The sequence below is a fragment of the Pecten maximus genome, chromosome 2, assembly GCF_902652985.1.
Source record: "Pecten maximus chromosome 2, xPecMax1.1, whole genome shotgun sequence".
In the NCBI taxonomy this organism is placed as follows: domain Eukaryota; kingdom Metazoa; phylum Mollusca; class Bivalvia; order Pectinida; family Pectinidae; genus Pecten; species Pecten maximus.
In genome coordinates this window covers 20,191,478-20,217,130 of record NC_047016.1, presented here as the reverse complement: position 1 = coordinate 20,217,130, position 25,653 = coordinate 20,191,478, and the positions used below count along the sequence as shown (strand labels likewise).

Here is a 25,653-nt window from a genome sequence, read left to right as displayed (position 1 = left end):
AATCTCCCTACATGATATAGAGGTCCTGGGTTAAATGTCCCTACATGATATAGAGGTCCTGGGCTAGAATCTCCCTACATGATATAGAGGTCCTGGGTTAGAATCTCCCTACATGATATAGAGGTCCTGGGTTAGAATCTCCCTACATGATATAGAGGTCCTGGGTTAGAATCTCCCTACATGATATTGAGGTCCTGGGTTAAATGCCCCTACATGATATAGAGGTCCTGGGTTAGAATCTCCCTACATGATATAGAGGTCCTGGGTTAGAATCTCCCTACATGATATAGAGGTCCTGGGTTAGAATCTCCCTACATGATATAGAGGTCCTGGGTTAGAATCTCCCTACATGATATAGAGGTCCTGGGTTAGAATCTCCCTACATGATATAGAGGTCCTGGGTTAGAATCTCCCTACATGATATAGAGGTCCTGGGTTAGAATCTCCCTACATGATATAGAGGTCCTGGGTTAGAATCTCCCTACATGATATAGAGGTCCTGGGTTAGAATCTCCCTACATGATATAGAGGTCCTGGGTTAGAATCTCCCTACATGATATAGAGGTCCTGGGTTAGAATCCAGTGATATGCTCCAGTTCTGTGTATATATCTGTGGGATAATGCCAAGGAAATGGTGTCACACACTGACTTCCCATACACCTCACCTGATCATTGTGTGTGTATCAATGATGGGATTCAGTACAAAGGATGCTAGTGCGACTTGGGTCTGTACCGTCCATCAGTCTGTGGACCATACTTACTGCCATTTCTTTGGTGAGAGTTCCCTACATCAAAGACTTAATGAACAGAGAACTGTGTCACAGTAACATTTCAGGTAGGGTTTTATGACACATGCAGTGTTATGTACGTCACTCTTAAGGTAGGGTAGGTCATGCAGTCACTGTTACTTCAGGTGGGGTGTGGGCAGTCACTGTTAATTCGGGTTGGGTGTGGGCACAGTGTCATGGTAATTGTTCAAAGGTTAGGTGTGGGCAGTGTCATGGTAATGGTTGAGTTAAGGTAGGGTGTGGGCACAGAATCATGGTAATTGTTGAGTTAATTTAAGGTAGGGTGTGGGCACATTGCCGTGGTAATGGTTGAGTTAAGGAAGGGTGTGGGCACAGTGTCATGGTAATTGTTCAGAGGCTGCGTGTGGGCACAGTGTCATAGTAACACTTCAGAGGTAGGGTGTGGGCACAGTGTCATGTAACACTTCAGAGGTAGGGTGTGGGCACAGTGTCATAGAACACTTCAGAGGTAGGACGTGGGCACAGTGTCATGGTAATTTTTCAGAGGTAGGGTGTTGGCACAGTGTCATGGTAATTTTTCAGATGTAGGGTGTGGGCACAGTGTCATGGTTATGGTTGAGTTGAGGATTGATGTGGGCACAGTGTCATGGTAATTGTTCAGAGGTTTGGTGTGGGCACAGTGTCATAGTAACACTTCAGAGGTAGGGTGTGGGCACAGTGTCATAGTAATTGTTCAGAGGTTCGGTGTGGGCACAGTGTCATAGTAACACTTCTAAGGTAGGGTTTTGGCACATAATGACATATATTGTCATAGTAACACTTCAAGGGTAGGGTGTGGGCACAGTGTCATGGTAATTTTTCAGATGTAGTGTGTGTTCAAATTGTCATGGTAATGTTTCAAAGGTAGGGTGTGGGCACAGTGTCATGGTAATTTTTTAGATGTAGGGTGTAGGCACAGTGTCATGATAATTGTTCAAAGGTTAGGTGTGGGCAGAGTCATGGTAATGGTTGAGTTAAGGTAGAGTGTGGGCACAGAATCATGGTAATGCTTCTGAGGTTGGGTGTGGGCACAGTGTCATGGTAATTGTTGAGTTAATTTAAGGTAGGGTGTGGGCACATTGTCGTGGTAATGGTTGAGTTAAGGAAGGGTGTGGGCACAGTGTCATGGTAATCGTTCAGAGGCTGCGTGTGGGCACAGTGTCATAGAAGCACTTCAGAGGTAGGGTGTGGGTACAGTGTCATAGAAACACTTCAGAGGTAGGATGTGGGCACATTGTCGTGGTAATGGTTGAGTTAAGGAAGGGTGTGGGCACAGTGTCATGGTAATCGTTCAGAGGCTGCGTGTGGGCACAGTGTCATAGAAGCACTTCAGAGGTAGGGTGTGGGTACAGTGTCAAAGAAACACTTCAGAGGTAGGGTGTGGGCACAGTGTCATAGTAACACTTCAGAGGTAGGGTGTGGGCACAGTGTCATGGTAATTGTTGAGTTAATTTAAGGTAGGGTGTGGGCACATTGTCGTGGTAATGGTTGAGTTAAGGAAGGGTGTGGGCACAGTGTTATGGTAATTGTTCAGAGGCTGCGTGTGGGTACAGTGTCATTGTAACACTTCAGAGGTAGGGTGTGGGCACAGTGTCATAGAAACACTTCAGAGGTAGGATGTGGGCACAGTGTCATGGTAATTTTTCAGAGGTAGGGTGTGGGCACAGTGTCATGGTAATTGTTCAGAGGTTTGGTGTGGGCACAGTGTCATAGTAACACTTCAGAGGTAGGGTGAGGGCACAGTGTCATGGTAATTGTTCAGAGGTTTGGTGTGGACACAGTGTCATAGTAACACTTCAGAGGTAGGGTGTGGGCACAGTGTCATAGTAATTGTTCAGAGGTTCGGTGTGGGCACAGTGTCATAGTAACACTTCTAAGGTAGGGTTTGGGCACAGTGTCATGGTAATTTTTCAGATGTAGTGTGTGTCCACATTGTCATGGTAATGTTTCAAAGGTAGGGTGTGAGCACAGTGTCATGGTAATTTTTTAGATGTAGGGTGTAGGCACAGTGTCATGGTAATGCTTCAGAGGTAGGGTGTGGGCACAGTGTCATGGTAATGCTTCAGAGGTAGGGTGTGGGCACAGTGTCATGGTAATGCTTCAGAGGTAGGGTGTGGGCACAGTGTCATGGTAATGCTTCAGAGGTAGGGTGTGGGCACAGTGTCATGGTAATGCTTCAGAGGTAGGGTGTGGGCACAGTGTCATGGTAATGCTTCTGAGGTTGGGTGTGGGCACATCGTCATAGTAATGCTTCAGTTTAGGTAGAGTGTGGGCACAGCTTCATGCTAACACAACAGGAAGTATGTAGGCAGTGTCATAGTAAGGTAGGGTCAGGTAGGATGTGGGTACAGTGTCACAGTAAGGTAGGGGGGTCAGGTAGGATGTGGGCACAGTGTCACAGTAAGGTAGGGGGTCAGGTAGGATGTGGGCACAGTGTCACAGTAAGGTAGGGGGTCAGGTAGGATGTGGGTACAGTGTCACTAAGGTAGGGTCAGGTAGGATGTGGGTACAGTGTCACTAAGGTAGGGTCAGGTAGGATGTGGGCACAGTGTCACAGTAAGGTAGGGGGTCAGGTAGGATGTGGGTACAGTGTCACAGTAAGGTAGGGGGTCAGGTAGGATGTGAGCACAGTGTCACTAAGGTAGGGTCAGGTAGGATGTGGGCACAGTGTCACTGTAAGGTAGGGGTCAGGTAGGATGTGTACACAGTGTCAAGGTAAGGTAGGGGGTCAGGTAGGATGTGGGCACAGTGTCACAGTAAGGTAGGGGATCAGGTAGGATGTGAGCACAGTGTAACAGTAAGGTAGGGGGTCAGGTAGGATGTGGGCACAGTGTCGTGGTCAGGTAGGATGTGGGCACAGTGTCACAGTAAGGTAGGGGGTCAGGTAGGATGTGGGTACAGTGTCACTAAGGTAGGGTCAGGTAGGATGTGGGTACAGTGTCACTAAGGTAGGGTCAGGTAGGATGTGGGCACAGTGTCACAGTAAGGTAGGGGGTCAGGTAGGATGTGGGTACAGTGTCACTAAGGTAGGGTCAGGTAGGATGTGGGCACAGTGTCACTGTAAGGTAGGGGGTCAGGTAGGATGTGTACACAGTGTCAAGGTAAGGTAGGGGGTCAGGTAGGATGTGGGAACAGTGTCACGGCCAGGTAGGATGTGGGCACAGTGTCACAGTAAGGTAGGGGGTCAGGTAGGATGTGGGCACAGTGTCACAGTAAGGTAGGGGGTCAGGTAGGATGTGGGCACAGTGTCAAGGTAAGGTAGGGGGTCAGGTAGGATGTGAGCACAGTGTCACAGTAAGATAGGGGGTCAGGTAGGATGTGGGCACAGTGTCACAGTAAGGTAGGGGGTCAGGTAGGATGTGAGCACAGTGTAACAGTAAGGTAGGGGGTTAGGTAGGATGTGGGCACAGTGTCACAGTAAGGTAGGGGGTCAGGTAGGATGTGAGCACAGTGTCACGGTCAGGTAAGATGTTGGTACAGTGTCACAGTAAGGTAGGGGGTCAGGTAGGATGTGGGCACAGTGTCACAGTAAGGTAGGGGGTCAGGTAGGATGTGAGCACAGTGTAACAGTAAGGTAGGGGGTTAGGTAGGATGTGGGCACAGTGTCACAGTAAGGTAGGGGGTCAGGTAGGATGTGGGCACAGTGTCACAGTAAGGTAGGGGGTCAGGTAGGATGTGGGCACAGTGTCACAGTAAGGTAGGATCAGGTAGGATGTGGGCACAGTGTCACAGTAAGGTAGGGGGTTAGGTAGGATGTGAGCACAGTGTCACAGTAAGGTAGGGGGTCAGGTAGGATGTGGGCACAGTGTCACAGTAAGGTAGGGGGTCAGGTAGGATGTGAGCACAGTGTCACAGTAAGGTAGGGGGTCAGGTAGGATGTGGGCACAGTGTCACAGTAAGGTAGGGGGTCAGGTAGGATGTGGGCACAGTGTCACAGTAAGGTAGGGGGTCAGGTAGGATGTGGGCACAGTGTCACAGTAAGGTAGGGGGTCAGGTAGGATGTGGGCACAGTGTCACGGTAAGATAGGGGGTCAGGTAGGATGTGGGCACAGTGTCACAGTAAGGTAGGGGGTCAGGTAGGATGTGGGCACAGTGTCACAGTAAGGTAGGGGGTCAGGATGGATGTGGGCACAGTGTCACAGTAAGGTAGGGGGTCAGGTAGGATGTGGGCACAGTGTCACAGTAAGGTAGGGGGTCAGGTAGGATGTGGGCACAGTGTCACAGTAAGGTAGGGGGTCAGGTAGGATGTGGGCACAGTGTCACAGTAAGGTAGGATCAGGTAGGATGTGGGCACAGTGTCACAGTAAGGTAGGGGATGACTAGGTAGGATGTGGGCACAGTGTCACAGTAAGGTAGGGGGTCAGGTAGGATGTGGGAACAATAACATGTTGATGCTATTTACATAACTTTGTTCAAATGGCTCAGAGAATTTTCTTCAAGCTATAAACCAAGATTTAGCTGATCAATTGTACCAATAGTTACCTGTTAAACTATACAACAATATTGAGGTGATCAGTTGTACCAATAGTTTACCTGTAAAACTATACACCAAGGTTAGCTGATCAATTGTACCAATAGTTACCTGTAAAACTATACACCAAGATTTAGGTGATTTATCATACTAATAACAGAATGTAGTGTTATTAATTTGATCGGAATGGCTTATAAACCTTTGACTTGATCTCAAATGAGTTATAAACCTTTGACTTGTCTGGAATGGCTTATAAACCTTTGACTTGATCAGGAATGAGTTATAAACCTTTGACTTGATCAGGAATGAGTTATAAACCTTTGACTTGTCTGGAATAGATCATAAACCTTTGCCTTGTCTGGAATAAATCATAAACCTTTGACTTGATCAGGAATGGATCATAAACCTTTGACTTGATCAGGAATGGATTATAAACCTTTGACTTGATCAGGAGCGGATTATATACCTTTGACTTGTCTGGAGTGGATCATAAACCTTTGACTTGATCAGGAATGAGTTATAAACCTTTGACTTGATCATGATTGGGTTATAAACCTTTGACTTAATATGGAATGGGTTATAAACCTTTGACTTAATATGGAATGGGTTATAAACCTTTGACTTGATTTGGAATGGATTATAAACCTTTGACTTGATTTGGAATGAATAATAAACCTTTGACTTGATCAGAAATGGTTTTAAACCTTTGACTTGATCAGAAATCGTTTATAAAACCTTAGCCTTGAATTAGGAATGTTTTAAATCTTTAGGCATGCATGGTGGCTAGAGTTACTAGTACAACAAAATGATATATGCAATGGTAAGAATGGTTTTGTGTTGTCTGTTTCAGCTTTTGTGATAGGGACAAATTACCTCTTTGCTTTTAGAAATAATGTTTTTTGGGTAATGTGCCAAATGTTTCACAAAGTGGGATTTTAGCTAATTGATTTTAGATGTGTGAAATAATAATTTCATTGTGTCTTTGTTTCAGCTACAGACACATCAGTGCTGAAGGACACCAAGATTGTATTTGTTGTGGGTAAGATTTCGCCTGATCTATGTTGGTTTTGAGTAATGAGATTATTGTTGAAGGCCAGAATTCTCATGTAAATTTTTAAAAGTGATCTTTTGCATGTGACAAGTTTCTTCTATCAGCAGAAACAAAATCAGTCAAACAATCGCAACAAACATTAATCATCAAACCTGTTTCTATTATAGATCACATTTTTTCTGTATTTTCATTTTTATTAAACAAAAGATTACATATCCTCAGGTAGTTTTCTTTTTCGACTTCATTAAGAATACCTTTTCATCATTTAGTTGATCATTTGACCAATGAAATATTCTCAAAAAATAATTCTGACTTCAAAACAGGTGGTCCTGGCAGTGGCAAGGGCACACAATGTGAGAGGATTGTACAACAGTATGGTTTCACCCATCTCTCCACCGGTGACCTGCTGAGGGCAGAGGTCGCGTCAGGGTCAGCCAGGGGCAAAGAACTCACGGCTATCATGGAGAGTGGACAACTTGTACCTCTGGTGAGTGTATTGGTGATTCACATTTAAAGGGGAAATAACTCATCATTACAGTAGAACACAGCTTGTAACCTTGGTAAGTGAAAAGGGAAGCATGTTTAAGGTACAAGAGGTAATAGACTGTTGATACAATTTTCATTTCCTAGAAACGTATTTGAAAAAAAAGCAGTTGCTGACATCTTGTATCTCCCTCTCACCTGCAGGATGTAGTGCTGGAGCTGCTGAAGGAGAAAATGGTGGCTGCTGCATCAACCAGCTCTGGCTTCCTCATTGATGGCTACCCCCGTGAGATGGAACAGGGAACCAGGTTTGAAAATGAGGTACTGTATTTTTGGGCCAACTTTGATGCAATGATTTAACCCCACACAGTCATATTATTTTGTTTCTGTAATTGAAATTTTAAGATTAAAGGGAGTGACATTTGTATATTAATTTTTCAGTGTGATTAAGGCTTGAAGTCACAATTTCATTCTTATGAAAAATTGTCAAACATAAAAATGATTTTCATTGTTGTCTTACAGGAATATTCTATGAGTTTCAAATAACAACTAAAAATAACACCTGTTTAATTAACATATGTCATTTTAACTACATGTAGGTGGCACCCTGTACATGTGTCCTGTACTTTGAGGCATCAGATGATACAATGACACAGCGTCTTCTGGGGCGCGCCCTCACGAGCGGTCGTGTGGACGACAATGAAGAGACCATCAAAAAGAGGCTGACGACATTCCATAATATCACAACACCTGTCATTGACTACTTTACCCAGCAGGACAAGGTCAAAAAGGTCAGTTCACCTTTACAATATAACAGGGTTTGCTTCATATCCAGGAGTTATAAACATCATAACAGTAAATCATTGATAATTTTAAAATATTTTTTCAGGTGTCATCAGAGAGACATGTAGATGAGGTTTATGCTGATGTCCAATCTATATTCAATGGACTTATTCCAGAAAAAGCAGGTTAGTGTGAGGAAACATTGGTCTTTATTGTTCAATCATTCCTAATTTATCAATTAGTATACTAATAATTAATTACATGTAGATTAGTTAAAGATCTATGCATGTTTTTGGAATAAAAATTGTCTTAAACAACTTGTATAATACTGTATGCATTTTAGAAATGAAATAGAAATTTACAAATAATTAAATTCCTTGACAGTGGTTATAGTGATCTCATTTATATGTTAAAACCACAGCTCCTAAAGAAAGTGCTCCCCAAACCACGCCACCAGAGGTCTCCACTCAGGAGGCAACACCCATCGATACATCGGTTCTCAAGGACATCAAGGTCGTGTTTGTTGTAGGTAAGTATAGTAGATCAGAAATATACATATACATTATTTTGAAAAACTGATCCCAGTGATTGAAATATTTTGTTTTCCAGATTTTCACCTTTTGTTCTTGCTAAACAAAATTCCCTGTAGTAGAATGTGAATAGATCTAGACCTGGACACAGCCGCTATTGGATTTTAAGTGTGACATTTAACTATTCGCACCTTCATCAGAAAAGTGACCAATAAAGTGTATACAGTATGTATACTCTTAGATGTCAGGTGGACATTAGGTTGTAATCAAATTGACAGACCTTTCTGTCTACACTATTTAATGTGGTGTACACTAAGGAGGTAAATCTGGCTACTCCATGGAGAAGTCCTATAGTTGAGTTGCCATCATGTTGTAGAACCAGCTGGTTAATAATCTGTAAATGATTTGTGAAATTTGATTTTTTGTACTGCCATTGAATCCTTATACAGAAAAACAAACCTATGCTGAAAAAGTTTCCATACGGTACCATTTAGATTATCTGTCAAAAACTTCAGTACATCACATGACAGAATACTGACTTCCCATTGGCCACTCACATGGTGCTGCTCCTACGGGCACTTGCAAGATTGTACGTGAATCTATTGTGACGTCATTGTTACCAGTTATGTTGTGCAGGATGCAGTAGACAAAAATGGCAGACACTGGCAGGACATATGGTGGTATAATATTCAGTGTAATACCGAAGTTAGTAAAGTAAAATTTAGTGTTATGTACTAGAATAAATATTGCCTTCATAACAGGACACCATTGTCTCAACTTAGATGGAATAGTACCCTCTGTTCCAGCTCAGGTTCTACTTACATGTAGAAGGCAATAACATATAAGCAAGCACTTATTGCAAGGCTTTAATTGAATAACTTTGTGAAAGAAGGTGTCGCCATAACTTTTAATATTTTGTACACCCATTAAATAGTAGATACTTATACATTCCTTTCCCTTGACTTCCAAACAGGTGGTCCTGGCAGTGGCAAGGGCACACAATGTGAGAGGATTGTACAACAGTATGGCTTCACCCATCTCTCCACTGGTGACCTGCTGAGGGCAGAGGTCGCGTCAGGGTCAGCCAGGGGTAAAGAACTCACAGCTATCATGGAGAGTGGACAACTTGTACCTCTGGTGAGTGTATTAATTTGTGATTTACATGTAAAGAAGGACAACTCATATATTTCCTGGTGATTTCACAGACTATTGACTTTTCAAAACATAAAAAGAGTAATCACTAGTTCTACAGTATTTTACTTTCTGTCTCTCCCAGGATGTGGTTCTTCAGCTGCTCAAGGAGAAAATGGTGGATGCTGCATCAACAAGTTCAGGCTTTCTTATTGATGGCTACCCCCGTGAGATGGAACAGGGAACCAGGTTTGAAAATGAGGTAATTAAGTTTATTTGAGGAAATCCCAGATTATGTATTGGGAAAGACTTCAGTTGAAATATCAAGGTCATTGCCAGAGATTGCATAGAATTTCAGCATATTCTTTAGAAATGACTTTTGTAACTTTCAAAGTTTTGTTAAAGTTGGTAAAATGCCTATCAAAAAGTTTGTTATTTAAATATAATGATAACATTTAATTGTTAACAAAGAATATTATTAGTCTCCTACCAATAAAAATGGGGGACTATTGGTGTCTTCTCCATCTGTCTTGTTTATATGTACTAACGTCAAAGTTTGTTAGAGCTCTAGGGGCTTCATTCCTTGAGGGGTTTTGAAAAAAAACTTCACACAATAATAATTAAAGGACCATAATATCTTGGACAAGTTTTAGTTTCAGGGTTTTTGGGTTCAGGTCACTGGTACTATTTTTAGCAGGGACTCGTACTGGGCATATAATGCTTCAGCAATACCCAGTATGCTTTTAAGCATATATAATCCAGGTTCATACACATGTAACTCAGAAGGACATGGAACCTTCAGTGTACTGTAATGTGTTTTACAAGATGGAATCATTCTATTTTGTAGGTAACTCCCTGTACATGTGTCCTGTACTTTGAGGCATCAGATGATACAATGACACAGCGTCTTCTGGGGCGCGCCCTCACGAGTGGTCGTGTGGACGACAATGAAGAGACCATCAAAAAGAGGCTGACGACATTCCATAACATCACAACACCTGTCATTGACTACTTTACGCAGCAGGACAAGGTCAAAAAGGTTTGTTGAAAGGAAATCATTTGATGCTTAATCTTATGAGTTTGATGAACAAATTGTATTCCATTGATCTAGTGGATTTAAGAATTATATAATTAGCTAGAAATATTCATCTTATTATATAATGTCTTATTATATTAAACTCTAATTTACAATTTTTATATAGGTGTCAGCAGAGAGAGAAGTGACTGATGTGTTCAAAGATGTACAAGGGATATTTGATGACATCACTGGTGAGTATGTTTTGTAATCTTATCTACATATTCCCTACTCTCCTAAATATCCCCTAAACACCTACATATCTCCCACACTCATACATATCCCCTAAACACCTACATATCTCCCACACTCGTACATATCCCCTAAACACCTACATATCTCCCACACTCGTACATATCCCCTAAACACCTACATATCTCCCACACTCGTACATATCCCCTAAACACCTACATATCCACCACATTCCTACATATCCCCTTCACTCCTACATATCCCCTACACTCCTACATATCCCCTTCACTACTACATATCCCCTACTCTCCTACATATCCCCTACTCTCCTACATATCCCCTACACTCCTACATATCCCCTTCACTCCTACATATCCCCTACTCTCCTACATATCCCCTACACTCCTACATATCCCCTTCACTCCTACATACCCCCTACACTCCTACATATCCCCTACACTCCTACATATCCCCTACACTCCTACATACCCCCTACACTCTACATACCCCCTACACTCAACATATCCCGTACACCCCTACATATCCCCTACATATCCCCTTCACTCCTACATATCCCCTACACTCCTACATATCCCCTACTCTCCTACATATCCCCTACTCTACTACATATCCCCTACTCTCCTACATACCCCCTACACTCCTACATATCCCCTACACTCCTACATACCCCCTACACTCCTACATATCCCCTACACTCCTACATATCCCCTACTCTCCTACATAGCCCCTACACTCCTACATACCCCCTACACTCCTACATATCCCCTACACTCCTACATATCACCTACACTCCTACATATCACCTACACTCCTACATATCACCCACACTCCTACATATCCCCTACACTCCTACATACCCCCTACACTCCTACATAGCCCCTACACTCCTACATACCCCTACTCTCCTACATATCCCCTACACTCCTACATACCCCCTACACTCCTACATATCAACTACACTCCTACATATCCCCTACTCTCCTACATATCCCCTACTCTACTACATATCCCCTACTCTCCTACATACCCCCTACACTCCTACATATCCCCTACACTCCTACATACCCCCTACACTCCTACATATCCCCTACACTCCTACATACCCCCTACACTCCTACATATCCCCTACACTCCTACATATCCCCTACATATCCCCTTCACTCCTACATATCCCCTACACTCCTACATATCCCCTACTCTCCTACATATCCCCTACTCTACTACATATCCCCTACTCTCCTACATACCCCCTACACTCCTACATACCCCCTACACTCTACATATCCCCTACACTCCTACATATCAACTACATGTACATGTACCCTACACTTCTATAAATTCCCCACAATCCTACATACTGGTTAGGTATTACAATGGTTTATATAGGGTTACTTTTCTTAGGTATCACAATGGTTTATTACTAGTTACTCTGGTTAGGTATACAATGGTTGATATAGGGTTAATCAGGTTAGGTATTATAATGATTTATATAGGGTTACTGTGGTTAGGTTTTACAATGGTTTATATAGGGTTACTGTGGTCAGGTATTACAATGGTTTATATTCGGTTACTCTGGTTAGGTATTACAATGGTTTATATAGGGTTACTCTGGTTAGGTATTACAATGGTTTATTATGGGTTACTCTGGTTAGGTAATACAATGGTTTATGTTAGCTTACTGTGGTTAGGTTTTACAATGGTTTATTACGGGTTACTGTGGTTAGGTTTTACAATGGTTTATTTCTGTTTAGGTTGGATAGGTTTTACAATGGTTTATATAGGGTTACTCTACTGGGGTATTATAATGGTTTATATAGGGTTAATCAGGTTAGGTATTATAATTATCTATATAGGGTTACTGTGGTTAGGTTTTACAATGGTTTATATATGGTTACTGTGGTTAGGTATTACAATGGTTTATTTCGGGTTACGCTGGTTAGGTATTGCAATGGTTTATTACGGGTTACTCTGGTTAGGTATTTCAATGGTTTATATATAGTTACTCTGGTTAGGTATTACAATGGTTTTTATAGGGTTACTCTGGTTAGGTATTACAATGGTTTATTACGGGTTACTCTGGTTAGGTATTTCAATGGTTTATATATAGTTACTCTGGTTAGGTATTACAATGGTTTATATTTGGTTACTCTGGTTAGGTATTACAATGGGTTATGTTAGGTTACTGTGGTTAGGTTTTACAATGGTTTATTACGGGTTACTCTGGTTAGGTTTTACAATGGTTTATGTTAAGTTACTGTGGTTAGGTTTTACAATGGTTTATTACGGGTTACTCTGGTTAGGTTTTACAATGGGTTATGTTAGGTTACTGTGGTTAGGTTTTACAATGGGTTATGTTAGGTTACTGTGGTTAGGTTTTACAATGGTTTATTACGGGTTACTCTGCTTAGGTTTTACAATGGTTTATTTCGGGTTAGGCTGGTTAGGTATTGCAATGGTTTATATAGGGTTACTCTGGTTAGGTATTGCAATGGTTTTTATATAGTTACTCTGGTTAGGTATTACAATGGTTTTTATAGGGTTACTCTGGTTAGGTATTACAATGGTTTATTACGGGTTATTGTGGTTAGGTATTACAATGGTTTATATAGGGTTACTATGGTTAGATATTACAATGGTTTATATAGGATAACTCTGGTTAGGTATTACAATGGTTTATATATAGTTACTCTGGTTAGGTATTACAATGATTTATATAGGGTTACTCTGGTTAGGTATTACAATGGTTTATATTCGGTTACTGTAGTTAGGTATTACAATGGTTTATATAGGGTTACTCTGGTTAGGTATTACAATGGCTTATATAGGGTAACTCTGGTTAGGTATTACAATGGTTTATTACGGGTTATTGTGGTTAGGTATTACAATGGTTTATATAGGGTTACTGTGGTTAGGTATTACAATGGTTTATATAGGGTTACTGTAGTTAGGTATTACAATGGCTTATATAGGGTTACTCTGGTTAGGTATTACAATGGTTTATATAGGGTTACTCTGGTTAGGTATTACAATGGCTTATATAGGGTTAATCTGGTTAGGTATTACAATGGCTTATATAGGGTTAATCTGGTTATGTATTACAATGGTTTATATAGGGTTACTGTAGTTAGGTATTACAATGGCTTATATAGGGTTACTCTGGTTAGGTATTACAATAGTTTATTTCGGGTTAGGCTGGTAAGGTATTACAATGATTTATATAGGGTTACTCTGGTTATGTATTACAATGGTTTATGTTGGATACTAAATTTGGTTTTATTTAGGTCTACCGGGATTATAATTGGTATTGTAATCGTTTATATGTAAGGGTTACGGTTGTCTGGTATTGATAATGTGTATTACTCTGATCAGGTACGTCATATGGGGTCTTTATGGGGATAAATATTTCACTGCATAATTACCACGTGTGAAAGTGTTTGCATGCTGACTAGGTATTGATTATTGCTTCCTGGGATTTATCTCCGAAATGGTTGGTTTTATGTGTATGTAGGAGTATTGATTGCTAGACCAGCACCAGTGATAGTATGTACCGTGTTAGACTGGGACTACACTAACATGTACCTCTGTAATTAAGCTCATGTGCTGTACTGCTGATTATCCAGACCCCAGTATACACTGTATACGTACGGTGACTATATGACTTCAGTGTATTAAGCCTGGATCGATTGATTTTCATATTGGTGGGGAGTATTTATCGCTAGGATGATTGTTTTGTGTTGGAATGTGTGTTACCTGATATTTGACAAGCTGTGTAATGCTGGTAAGTCACTGTGTGTGTCACTAATCACACCACGTGTGTACATACACAATATCACACTTTTTGTTCATCTTACACTCGTGCGTCATTTGTTCATTCAAAGGTCGTCCTAAGGACATTCGCTATAAATAGGATAAATCCAATCGATACTCCGTCAATGTCTGTTACCACGGTGATCGAAATAGTTTTCATTTTAGATTTAATATGCTGGTTCGCATGGCTCAGACTTATATCATTACACCATATGTATATATATGCACATACATACAAATACGCATCCCCCACACATCCTCACACACGCTTACACACATCTCGCACACGCGAGTATTCGGGATATTTAATCTGTGCAGGCCACGCTCGGGATAGCATAACCTTTGAAATGACGTCCCAGACAGGCCACGCTGGAGGTAGCATAATCTTTTAAATGACGTCATAGACAGGCCACGCTGGGGGTAGCATAATCTTTTAAATGACGTCCCAGACAGGCCACGCTGGGGGTAGCATAATCTTTTAAATGACGTCCCAGACAGGCCACGCTGGGGGTAGCATATAATCTTTTAAATGACGTCCTAGACAGGCCACGCTGGGGTTAGCATAATCTTTTAAATGACGTCCCAGACAGGCCACGCTGGGGGTAGCATAATCTTTTAAATGACGTCCCAGACAGGCCACGCTGGGGGTAGCATAATCTTTTAAATGACGTCCTAGACAGGCCACGCTGGGGGTAGCATAATATTTTAAATGACGTCCAAGAGACGCCACGCTGGAGGTAGCATAACCTTTCAAATGACGTCCTAGACAGGCCACGCTGGAGGTAGCATAATCTTTTAAATGACGTCCCAGACAGGCCACGCTGGAGGTAGCATAATCTTTTAAATGACGTCATAGACAGGCCACGCTGGGGTTAGCATAATCTTTTAAATGACGTCCTAGACAGGCCACGCTGGGGGTAGCATAATCTTTTAAATGACGTCCTAGACGGGCCACGCTGGGGGTAGCATAATCTTTTAAATGACGTCCTAGACAGGCTACGCTGGAGGTAGCATAATCTTTTAAATGACGTCCTAGACAGGCCACGCTGGGGGTAGCATAATATTTTAAATGACGTCCAAGAGACGCCACGCTGGAGGTAGCATAACCTTTCAAATGACGTCCTAGACAGGCCACGCTGGGGGTAGCATAATCTTTTAAATGACGTCCCAGAGACGCCACGCTGGAGGTAGCATAATCTTTTAAATGACGTCCCAGACAGGCCATGCTGGGGTTAGCATAATCTTTTAAATGACGTCCTAGACAGGCCACGCTGGGGGTAGCATAATCTTTTAAATGACGTCCCAGACAGGCCACGCTGGGGGTAGCATAATCTTTTAAATGACGTCCTAGACGGGCCACGCTGGGGGTAGCATAATCTTTTAAATGACGTCCTAAACAGGCCACGCTGGAGGTAGCATAATATTTTAAATGACGTCCTAGACAGGCCACGCTGGAGGTAGCATAATCTTTTAAATGACGTCCTAGACAGGCTACGCTGGGGGTAGCATAATCTTTTAAATAACGTCCTAGACAGGCCACGGTGGGGGTAGCATACCCTTTTAAATGACGTCCCAGAGACGCCACGCTGGGGGTAGCATAATCTTTTAAATGACGTCCTAGACAGGCCACGCTGGGGTTAGCATAATCTTTTAAATGACGTCCCAGACAGGCCACGCTGGGGGTAGCATAATCTTTTAAATGACGTCCCAGAGACGCCACGCTGGAGGTAGCATAATCTTTTAAATGACGTCCCAGACAGGCCACGCTGGGGGTAGCATAATCTTTTAAATGACGTCATAGACAGGCCACGCTGGGGTTAGCATAATCTTTTAAATGACGTCCTAAACAGGCCACGCTGGAGGTAGCATAATCTTTTAAATGACGTCATAGGCAGGCCACGCTGGGGTTAGCATAATCTTTTAAATGACGTCCTAGACAGGCCACGCTGGGGTTAGCATAATCTTTTAAATGACGTCCTAGACAGGCCACGCTGGGGGTAGCATAATCTTTTAAATGACGTCCTAGACAGGCCACGCTGGGGTTAGCATCATCTTTTAAATGACGTCCTAAACAGGCCATGCTGGAGGTAGCATAATCTTTTAAATGACGTCCTAGACAGGTCACGCTGGGGGTAGCATAATCTTTTAAATGGCGTCCTAGACAGGCCACGGTGGGGGTAGCATAATCTTTTAAATGACGTCCTAGACAGGCCACGGTGGGGGTAGCATACTCTTTTAAATGGCGTCATAGACAGGCCACGCTGGGAGTAGCATAATCTTTTAAATGACGTCCTAAACAGGCCATGCTGGAGGTAGCATAATCTTTTAAATGACGTCCTAGACAGGCCACGCTGGGGGTAGCATAATCTTTTAAATGACGTCATAGACAGGCCACGCTGGGGTTAGCATAATCTTTTTAAATGACGTCCTAGACAGGCCACGGTGGGGATAGCATACTCTTTTAAATGACGTCCCAGAGACGCCACGCTGGAGGTAGATTATGTTTTAAATGACGTGTCAGACAGGCCAAGTCAAAATTTACATATTGTTCAATTTCAATGAAATTAGTTTATAGGGGTATACATTAAGGGATTGCAAATTCAACTGAATGGGTTTCACTGCCATAGTAACCACATGGAAGCTTCCGATTGGTCGAAATTTAGCTAAAAGGCCGTAAAGCCGTAATGGTGAATGTGAAGTGGTGTCAGCTAAAAGGCCGTAATGGCGGACGTGAAATGAATAAATAAAGCGATGTAGATCGTATATGAAGAAGCGTTGTAAACCTTACAATTGTAGATAAGATGATATGATATCTTGTCAACCAATTCTAGACTGTATATTTGTACAACCAATTTTAGAATATATGATATTCGTACAACAATTCTAGAGTGTATGATATCAATACAGCCAATTCTAGAGTTATGTTTGTATAACCGATTCTAGAGTATATGCTATTTGTACATCCAATTCTAGAGTGTATGATATTTGTAAAACCAATTCTACCTTTCTATACTAAAATGAAATCACTTTATTTTTGTTCAGAAATAAAATAAAACCTGTTCTAAAATATTTACAAATATATTGTAATGAGCAAACACAAACCCGTTTTCTTTTCCTTCTTCTTCATGCCCACAGATGGCTTCTGAGGAGTAACTACTTCAAGATCCAAATGGAAATTAAATCAATTCTACAAATCTAGCATAAGTAATAAGCATGTCTTTGTCTTTCTGCATTCATCATACATATCCCTGACCGTCAAACTTATTCCCCTGTCAACATTACTGCCACCATTACAATATGGGACTTGGAATAGTAATTAATACTGATGATATGAATAGGTTTCTTACTGGGGAGAGGATTAGTAATACATAGCATATTTACGTGTTTGTCACTAAAAACCTTTAGCAATCTAAAACATGTTTGCGTAAATCTTGTTGATGATCGTCGTGCCGAATCATTTTGCTCCAAAGTGACCAAATACTAATAAGTACACCGTACATCTAAACAGAAATAATTTATGAACCGACGGCATTTAATATACACGTGAGTAATTATAGAGTAATGTCGGCTCCGGAATAATAACATACTGTCCTTAAAAAGATATATATAGAGATATTAATATTGCAGGGCTACCTTAATGTAATAATAAATAAGACATCTGTAACTACGTGTAGTTGACAATCTCTTTGCCAATGTCATCCCAGACAAAAATTAAATCCGTCCTATAAAACACAGAATTAACATGCCACTACATTATCACATCCCTTTCTTTATGCTTCATTTTCAGGAAACTCTCGATACATCTTACGAAATGAAAACAAATACAGCCCACCTTCTACTTTACCCATGGACGAATAGAATATGTTAGACGTTTATAGAGTTTCACTTATTAATGCTATTGGTAGGCAATTTAATTTCGTATTGGTAAAAGAAGATTAGGGAAGATGCCTTTACAGCGGCACGGTTAACTATATACAGAGTCATTTCACAGCTGTGTTGTCTTTTGCTGTGGGATTCTACCGCGTTTCAACAATTCAGCGAACCTTTAAGTTCATGATATTGTTGCAAACAAGAGGTTTTTCGGGATTAGTACAAAACTTATAAACTGCGCCGCAGATATTGGCATGTATTTCTTGATGAAATCACGAAAATAACACTGCCCGAATTTGATGAGAGTACCGATGATCAGCGTCCAAATTATTTTGCTAAGCCACCATAAAATATCATTCAAGATAGAAGCTTAAAAGGGTATATTTCGTGAACTGAAATACCTTCTAACCCAATGCGTTAAATGAGATGGTCGTTTATAAATCATTTTAATAGTATTGCTCTGAGCTCTGGTATGGCGTAAGTTTGTTTGTACAATGACCAACAATAACAACTCAATGTCACACGTTTTTATTACATTACCTTGGATTGATACCAAATTATATCCTATTATATTAAGTTATTGAAAACCAAAAACTACCGCCAATCTTATATATATAAGAAAATGCGTAGTACACACATCCGTTCTTCATCTTTCTTCGTTACTCTCCGGCTCCCGTCAGAGAACTCGGCAGCATATAAACCACAAACAATTCAACTCGCCCAATAATATATTTGACGTCTCAAGCATCTGGGGTGCTCTCCAAACATTTTTCATTTTAGTGTCAAACTCTGTGCTTTATAGACTTTAACATGACAAATAGAAATATATGTTTTAACTGGACAAATTGATGGCAAATATTTTGTTGTGCTTAATGTAGCTTCGCAAGTGAAGAACCTGTTCACCAATTGCAAGTACAGTATTGTTAAAATTCATTGGTCCAATATTTCGCGGCTGTCCCAGTCCTCGGGGCTTATTTGCGGATAGCAACCATGCCTTGTAAAAATTATCCAGTAAAACTTTTATATATTGATATAGTTTATATACAAATATTCTTGGATAAGATAGATGATTACTTAAAAATTAATCTCAAACGTTCGATTGCGGCATTTATTTATCACCTTTCTGCTAATATGTCAGCAATAGTCGAAGTCCCAACTTTCCTTCTGAATATTCCTAGGACAAAATGGATTCACTATATTTTATATCCACTATTAGAAATCATACTTCACAGTTAGAGTGATATTAATACGTGTGCCCTTTATAACGTATGTGCAATCCATGACATCAAAAAGCATGTACATTACGCGTGTTTTGTAGTGGTAAGAGAGACAACCCTTGTATCTGGTAAATGATTCACGCACAAGAAAGCTATCTTTCTGGATTATAATATGATCACTGGAAACAGCCATCTCTATAGATATAGTTTATTTTATCACTGGATACAGCCATCTCTACAGATAAGTTTTATATAATCACTGGATACAGCCATCTCTATAGATAAGTTTTATATAATCACTTGATATAGCCATCTATATAGATATACTTTATATAATCACTGGATAAAGCCATCTCTATACATATTTTATCTAATCACTGGATAAAGCCATTTCTATAGATAAGTTTTATATAATCACTGGATACAGCCATCTCTATAGATAGGTTTTATATAATCACTGGACACAGCCATCTCTATAGATAAGTTTTATATAATCACTGGATACAGTCATCTCTATAGATAGGTTTTATATATTCACTGGACACAGCCATTTCTACAGATATATTTTATATAATCACTGGATACAGCCATCTCTATAGATATGTTATATAATCACGGGATACAGCCATTTCTATAGATAAGTTTTATATAATCTCTGGGCACAGCCATCTCTATAGATAAGTTTTGTATAATCACTGGATACAGCCATCTCTACAGATAAGTTTTATATAATCACTGGATACAGTCATCTCTATAGATATATTTTATATAATCACTGGATACAACCATCTCCATAGATACGTTTTATATAATCACTGGATACAGCCATTTCTATAGATAGGTTTTTTTTATAATCACTGGACACAGCCATCTCTATAGATATTTTATATAATCACTGGATACAGCCATCTCTATAGATAGTTTATATAATCACTGGATACAGCCATCTCTATAGATATTTTATATAATCACTGGACACAACGATCTCTCGATGACTTCCGTCCGCCGCCCGTACACTTTTCACATTTTAAAAATAAAGTTTAACCAGTGGGATTCAGCTGAAATGATCCTGAGATGGTCTTGACCATGGGTCGTTATTTTTTGGGTCGATCGGAATCCAAGATGGCCGGCATGGTCACCATCATGGTCACGGCGGCCATTTGGTAACATTATTGCGTAATCATAGTTTTCCTGAACAACACCTATTTCAAAATTCTTCTCAAGTTCCACCACTGTCATTCAGCTCAAATTTGGATGGTCCAGCTGTTTTTATTATCCTATCCGATGGCCGCCATGGCCAACATATTGAATAATGCCAATTGCTGTCAATACTACAATACTACACTACAATAGTAAATAAAAATAGGCAAGTGTCAAACATATTTTACAACAGTTATTCATAGAATAAAACAAACACATTTGCAAAATATGCCAAGCCATATTTGACTTACGAGAGACTGAAATTCTATAATTATACATGTAAAACACTTAAGATGATGTACACAATAAGTGCTGATCATATACAGTGTACGAGGATGGGAGAAGTACAAGAGTGGTTTGGCCAATCCCTAACCACAGGGGCTTGGCACGATTTTCCAAATGATAGTCTATATACATATGTATATGGACTATCATTTGGAAAATCGTGCCAAGCCCCTGTGTCCCTAACGACAGGTTGCACAACCCCCATCCTCGCGACAAAATTGCGAAAAATCATTAAGTTTATTAAAAAATCAACATAATCGGAAGATATTTGTCAAGGCAAATGGGCCTCAATTTCTGTAGTTAAGTTTTATATAACCACTGCATACGGAGATCTCTGTAGATAGGTTTTATATAAAGACTGGATACATCATACAAGGATCTCTGTAGATAGATTTTAATAAAATCACTGGATACAGCGCTAGCGATCTCTGTAGATAGATTTGATAAAATCACTGGATACAGCGATCTCTGTAGACAGATTTTATATAAAGACTGGATACAACGTTCTCTATAGATAGATTTTATAAAAGACAGCGATCTCAGTAAAAAGATTTTATATAAAGACTGTATACGGAGATCTCTGTAGATAGGTTTTATATAAAGACTGGATACATCATACAGGGATCTCTGTAGATAGATTTTAATAAAATCACTGGATACAGCGCTAGCGATCTCAGTAGAAAGATTTTATAAAAGACAGCGATCTCAGTAGAAAGATTTTATAAAAGACAGCGATCTCAGTAGAAAGATTTTATAAAAAGACTGGATACAGCGATCTCTGTACATAGATTTTATATAAAGACTGGATACAGGGATCTCTGTAGATAGATTTTATAAAATCACTGGATACAGGGATCTCTGCAGATAGATTTTATATAAAGACTGTATACAGCGATCTCTGTAGAAAGATTTTATATAAAGACTGGATACAGCGATCTCTGTAGAAAGATTTTATATGAATATTGAATACAGCGATGATTTTAGATTGTATAGTATAGATACTAAATACAGCGATATACTATTAGCATTAGAACTAGATGGTAGCGATATATGTATGAACAGGGGATACAGCGATCTCTAAAGATAGACTTTATATAAAGAAAAACAAGATACAGCTGACTTGGTGAGCGAGTAATGAGTTAAAAAATATAGGACAGCTGTCGAGTTTAAAATTAGGTTAAGGAATATAGGTAGAGGATTTTTATATAAAATAGAGATAAGTATATCTTTAGATTATTTTTTTAAAGATAAACATACAGTTATCTCCGTAGATCACATTTGGAAAAAAAAACAATTGTTTTGAAACTGAATCCCGTTCAATGCCATTTATTCAAAAGACAGTCATTTAGAAAATGGAATTTCCGCTTCCAGGATTTCAACCATACATTTGTCGTCTTCTTAATAGCATTAATTGAGTGCAGTAACCGCTGGCCAGTAATTAGTTAAAACAATTGTGAACACATTCCTATATCTGGAAGAAATAATTTGAATATATCTCGTGAACCAGGGACACAATATATAATTCTCCATTTTGTACTCCATATGAGCTAATGAGCTAAACCTATAGCATGTATATAATACGTGGTCAGACAATCTTAATCTTTAGGTTGCATGGTCGGAACAAAGGTGACTGACACTCAAAATACGATAGGTATGAATTAAGCGTTTCCCGTTACCTACAGCGGATGGGGGTTACAGAGGAGATTAATAAGTAACTACAGCCTCGCCTTACAGGGTGTGGTGCTGTGTGATAACTCTCAGCAAGCTGATTTATATTCAGAAATTGGAGAATTCCGTCAGAGCAACGTCTATCAGTATTGAAATGTGAATACCAGACTGAGCTATATTTCTAACATAGAGAGGGGTGTAGGATGAGTCAGGGGGATATCTTTCTTGCATAGAGTCTGACCTCAATGCTAGAACAGTCCATTTTTATCAAGAGGGATGGTTCCCACGTTGCACATTCCTTCCCGGCGAATACATATATCATAAGTATTACTTTTCTATTTTAATGAATTGTGAACGTGATAGTTAGATACCCTACACAGCTAACACCTGGCAACAAGTCCAGGAACTGAATGTGATCGTTAAATATTCATAGCCTGACCATCCCCGCGTCACAATCAGCACTGACCGTTAACGGCGATAGTAGTTAGGCAATTTTGCATTGACGAGGAACCAGATTTAGGAGATATGGGTTGTATAGGTAAACTTTATTATTTAACACCTATACAATATTCTTTATGCCCATTGAATTGATGACATTGCGGAAGTGTTTGTAAACAATGATTTGATTTGACTGTACGTTCATTTCAGGAGCTAAAGCCAAGAAGGAAAGTACCGAAGCCGCGCCCAGTCTCAAGGAGGCCAAAGTGATATTTGTTGTCGGTAAGTAAACAAATCTGTCTGCTGCAGTGGCTGAGGTTATGCTTCATTGAATTAACAAACATGTGTACTTAGTTGTCTTAATACACTACGTTATATTTCAGGTTGACGATACTTCACGCCTCTTTTTCTATTGGACATAAGAATTATGATTAACTCTATCGGTCTCTGGTTAGAAATGAAATTTTGCATTGTCATTGATTCATATTCTATAACTTTCATAACTTGTTTGATATTGAAAACTGACAGATTGTTTTAATAAGAAAGACACTATGCCTGACAATTCAGATGTAGTCCTATCATTACAGAAGACCCAGTCGTACATATTGAATCATGACTATTAGAGAATTTACTATCGTTAACTGATTTATTGGCTTTAACGATTTCGTCGACTAGGAATGCATACTAAATCATACAGCTGTTATAATCTGAGTGATGCATATGTCCAGTAGTTATAATCCTAGAAAGAAGCTGTGGAATATTAAATAATTTTTTAGAAATACGAACATGTTGGAAAGGCGAATAATGGCGACAGTTATATGCGATATTTTCTACTCATTATCAAATATACATACATTGTCTAATTTCCAATACAGAGGTAGCTGAATGCTGACAGTTATATTTGTAATGACTTTGTGTATTATGGATCGAATGTGGATTGCCAGCTGTGATACCATAGCTAGGGCATTTTTTAATTAGATAGTCCTAAATACATTGATACCACACATAATAGTTGTCGTGGTGTTGATATGTAAACCCTAGTAAGTCATTAGCTATAATTACTGTTAGGGTCGTGTAGCAGGTTTCTAGACAATAAAATAAACGTAAGTTTTGCATTAATCAAGTTTTGATAGTTTTTAGCCATAAGGTATTAGCCTGATGTTTACCGGCAATACTTTAAGGGGAAGGCTAGTAACAGCTGTTTATACAGTGACAGACGTTCACATCTGTCTCCTTTCCGTGTATTGCTGCACATCTCGTCTCATAATTCCACTCACGGTGATTGGCAGTCAGGCTGTAGACAGTCAAGTATGCTGGAATTTACTCTTTACCGGCTATACTTGACAAATATTACGTATTAAGGAAAACAAAAAAAAATGTTCTAGTATAAACTATACAACGAAGGGGTATAATTGCAGTTAAACGTGATTCTGTTCATTCCATCACGGCTACACAAAGCCCATACAACCGACCAAGATATTTTGGTATCCTCGCTGTCCCTATCCGTCCACTCCGACACAGATACTTTGGTTTCCACGCTGTCACGTTTGTTATATTTAACTGTTGCAGATATATTTTCTCAAGAGGGCACACTAATCAGGATAATGTGATAGTCATTTAAACAATAAGATACCCATTTTCATGCGATAGATTAACTCGAATATAATTATGAAATTATTTTGTTCATTTGTTTTTGTTGGTGTCATAATTAGTCATTGAGAACAATATCGCAAAGAGCGTAACGTCACAAAGATTGTGTTGTGTAATATGTAGCTACCCTTTTCCATCTATCAATTGATGTGTGATGCTAATTTCAGATATTATTTCTTAATATATCATTGCCTTTCAGGTATTATTCACCCTGACAGGGTGGCACCCGAAATCATTGCTGTGGTTTTGTTAGATATATGGTGTCCATGAGCCAAACTTAGGGACGTTAACCATGTTATACTGTGTCTTTATGTATGTGTTGTACATTTTAGTTCTCTTCCAGTAGCCAGTCCCATAAATAGTGTACCTCCATTCTATGTTATCGTAGGTTATAATTATTCTATAATGCAATGATGTCAACTGATATGACAGAACAATATACTGCTGAACCAACGTATTTACATGCTTCTATTGACGTGTACCCATATATAACGTACGCTTTCTAACTTGTGATCTACTTAGGCCTATGACTTACCTATCTCTACCAATTAACATTCTTTGATGTGACAACACTACTTCTGATGTCTAGTGTAAACAGCTTTGGTACTTTTGAAGTGTTGGTTTGTTAACAATGTAAAAAACGGTATTTGTTGTTAATATCAATTTTATTTCCGGAATAGGTGGGCCAGGTAGTGGTAAAGGAACGCAGTGTGCGAAGATTGTGGAGAAGTATGGCTTCTGTCATCTTTCTTCTGGGGACCTCCTTAGGGCTGAGGTTTCATCTGGCTCTGACCGCGGCAAGCGACTCAACGAAATTATGGAGAAGGGAGAGTTGGTGACTTTAGTGAGTATCAATACTACCATTGTATACGTCGAGAGAAGAGATTTGGTGAATTTTGTATCAAAACTGTCATTGGCTGTACACGTAGAGAAGATGCTTGGTGAATTTGTATCAATACTGTCATTGGCTGTACACGTAGAGAGAAGATATTT

At 39.8% G+C, this 25,653-nt stretch overlaps 1 protein-coding gene across 5 annotated transcripts in view; it reads left to right on the top strand.

Moving 5' to 3' along the window:
- The window catches only part of LOC117321300 (adenylate kinase isoenzyme 5-like), a 70,295-nt gene that overhangs the window by 33,735 nt on the left and 10,907 nt on the right, over nt 1–25,653 (top strand). For 3 of the 5 annotated variants that reach the window (XM_033875782.1, XM_033875792.1, XM_033875776.1), the window contains 12 exons: nt 6,251–6,298; nt 6,634–6,797; nt 6,998–7,114; nt 7,393–7,584; nt 7,683–7,761; nt 7,998–8,105; nt 9,080–9,243; nt 9,383–9,499; nt 10,085–10,276; nt 10,440–10,506; nt 23,221–23,292; nt 25,341–25,504. In XM_033875782.1, coding sequence (XP_033731673.1) covers nt 6,251–6,298; nt 6,634–6,797; nt 6,998–7,114; nt 7,393–7,584; nt 7,683–7,761; nt 7,998–8,105; nt 9,080–9,243; nt 9,383–9,499; nt 10,085–10,276; nt 10,440–10,506; nt 23,221–23,292; nt 25,341–25,504 — 1,484 coding nt within the window. The remainder of the gene's footprint in view (nt 1–6,250; nt 6,299–6,633; nt 6,798–6,997; nt 7,115–7,392; nt 7,585–7,682; nt 7,762–7,997; nt 8,106–9,079; nt 9,244–9,382; nt 9,500–10,084; nt 10,277–10,439; nt 10,507–23,220; nt 23,293–25,340; nt 25,505–25,653) is intronic. The other 2 variants (XM_033875783.1, XM_033875785.1) reach the window with 2 other exon arrangements.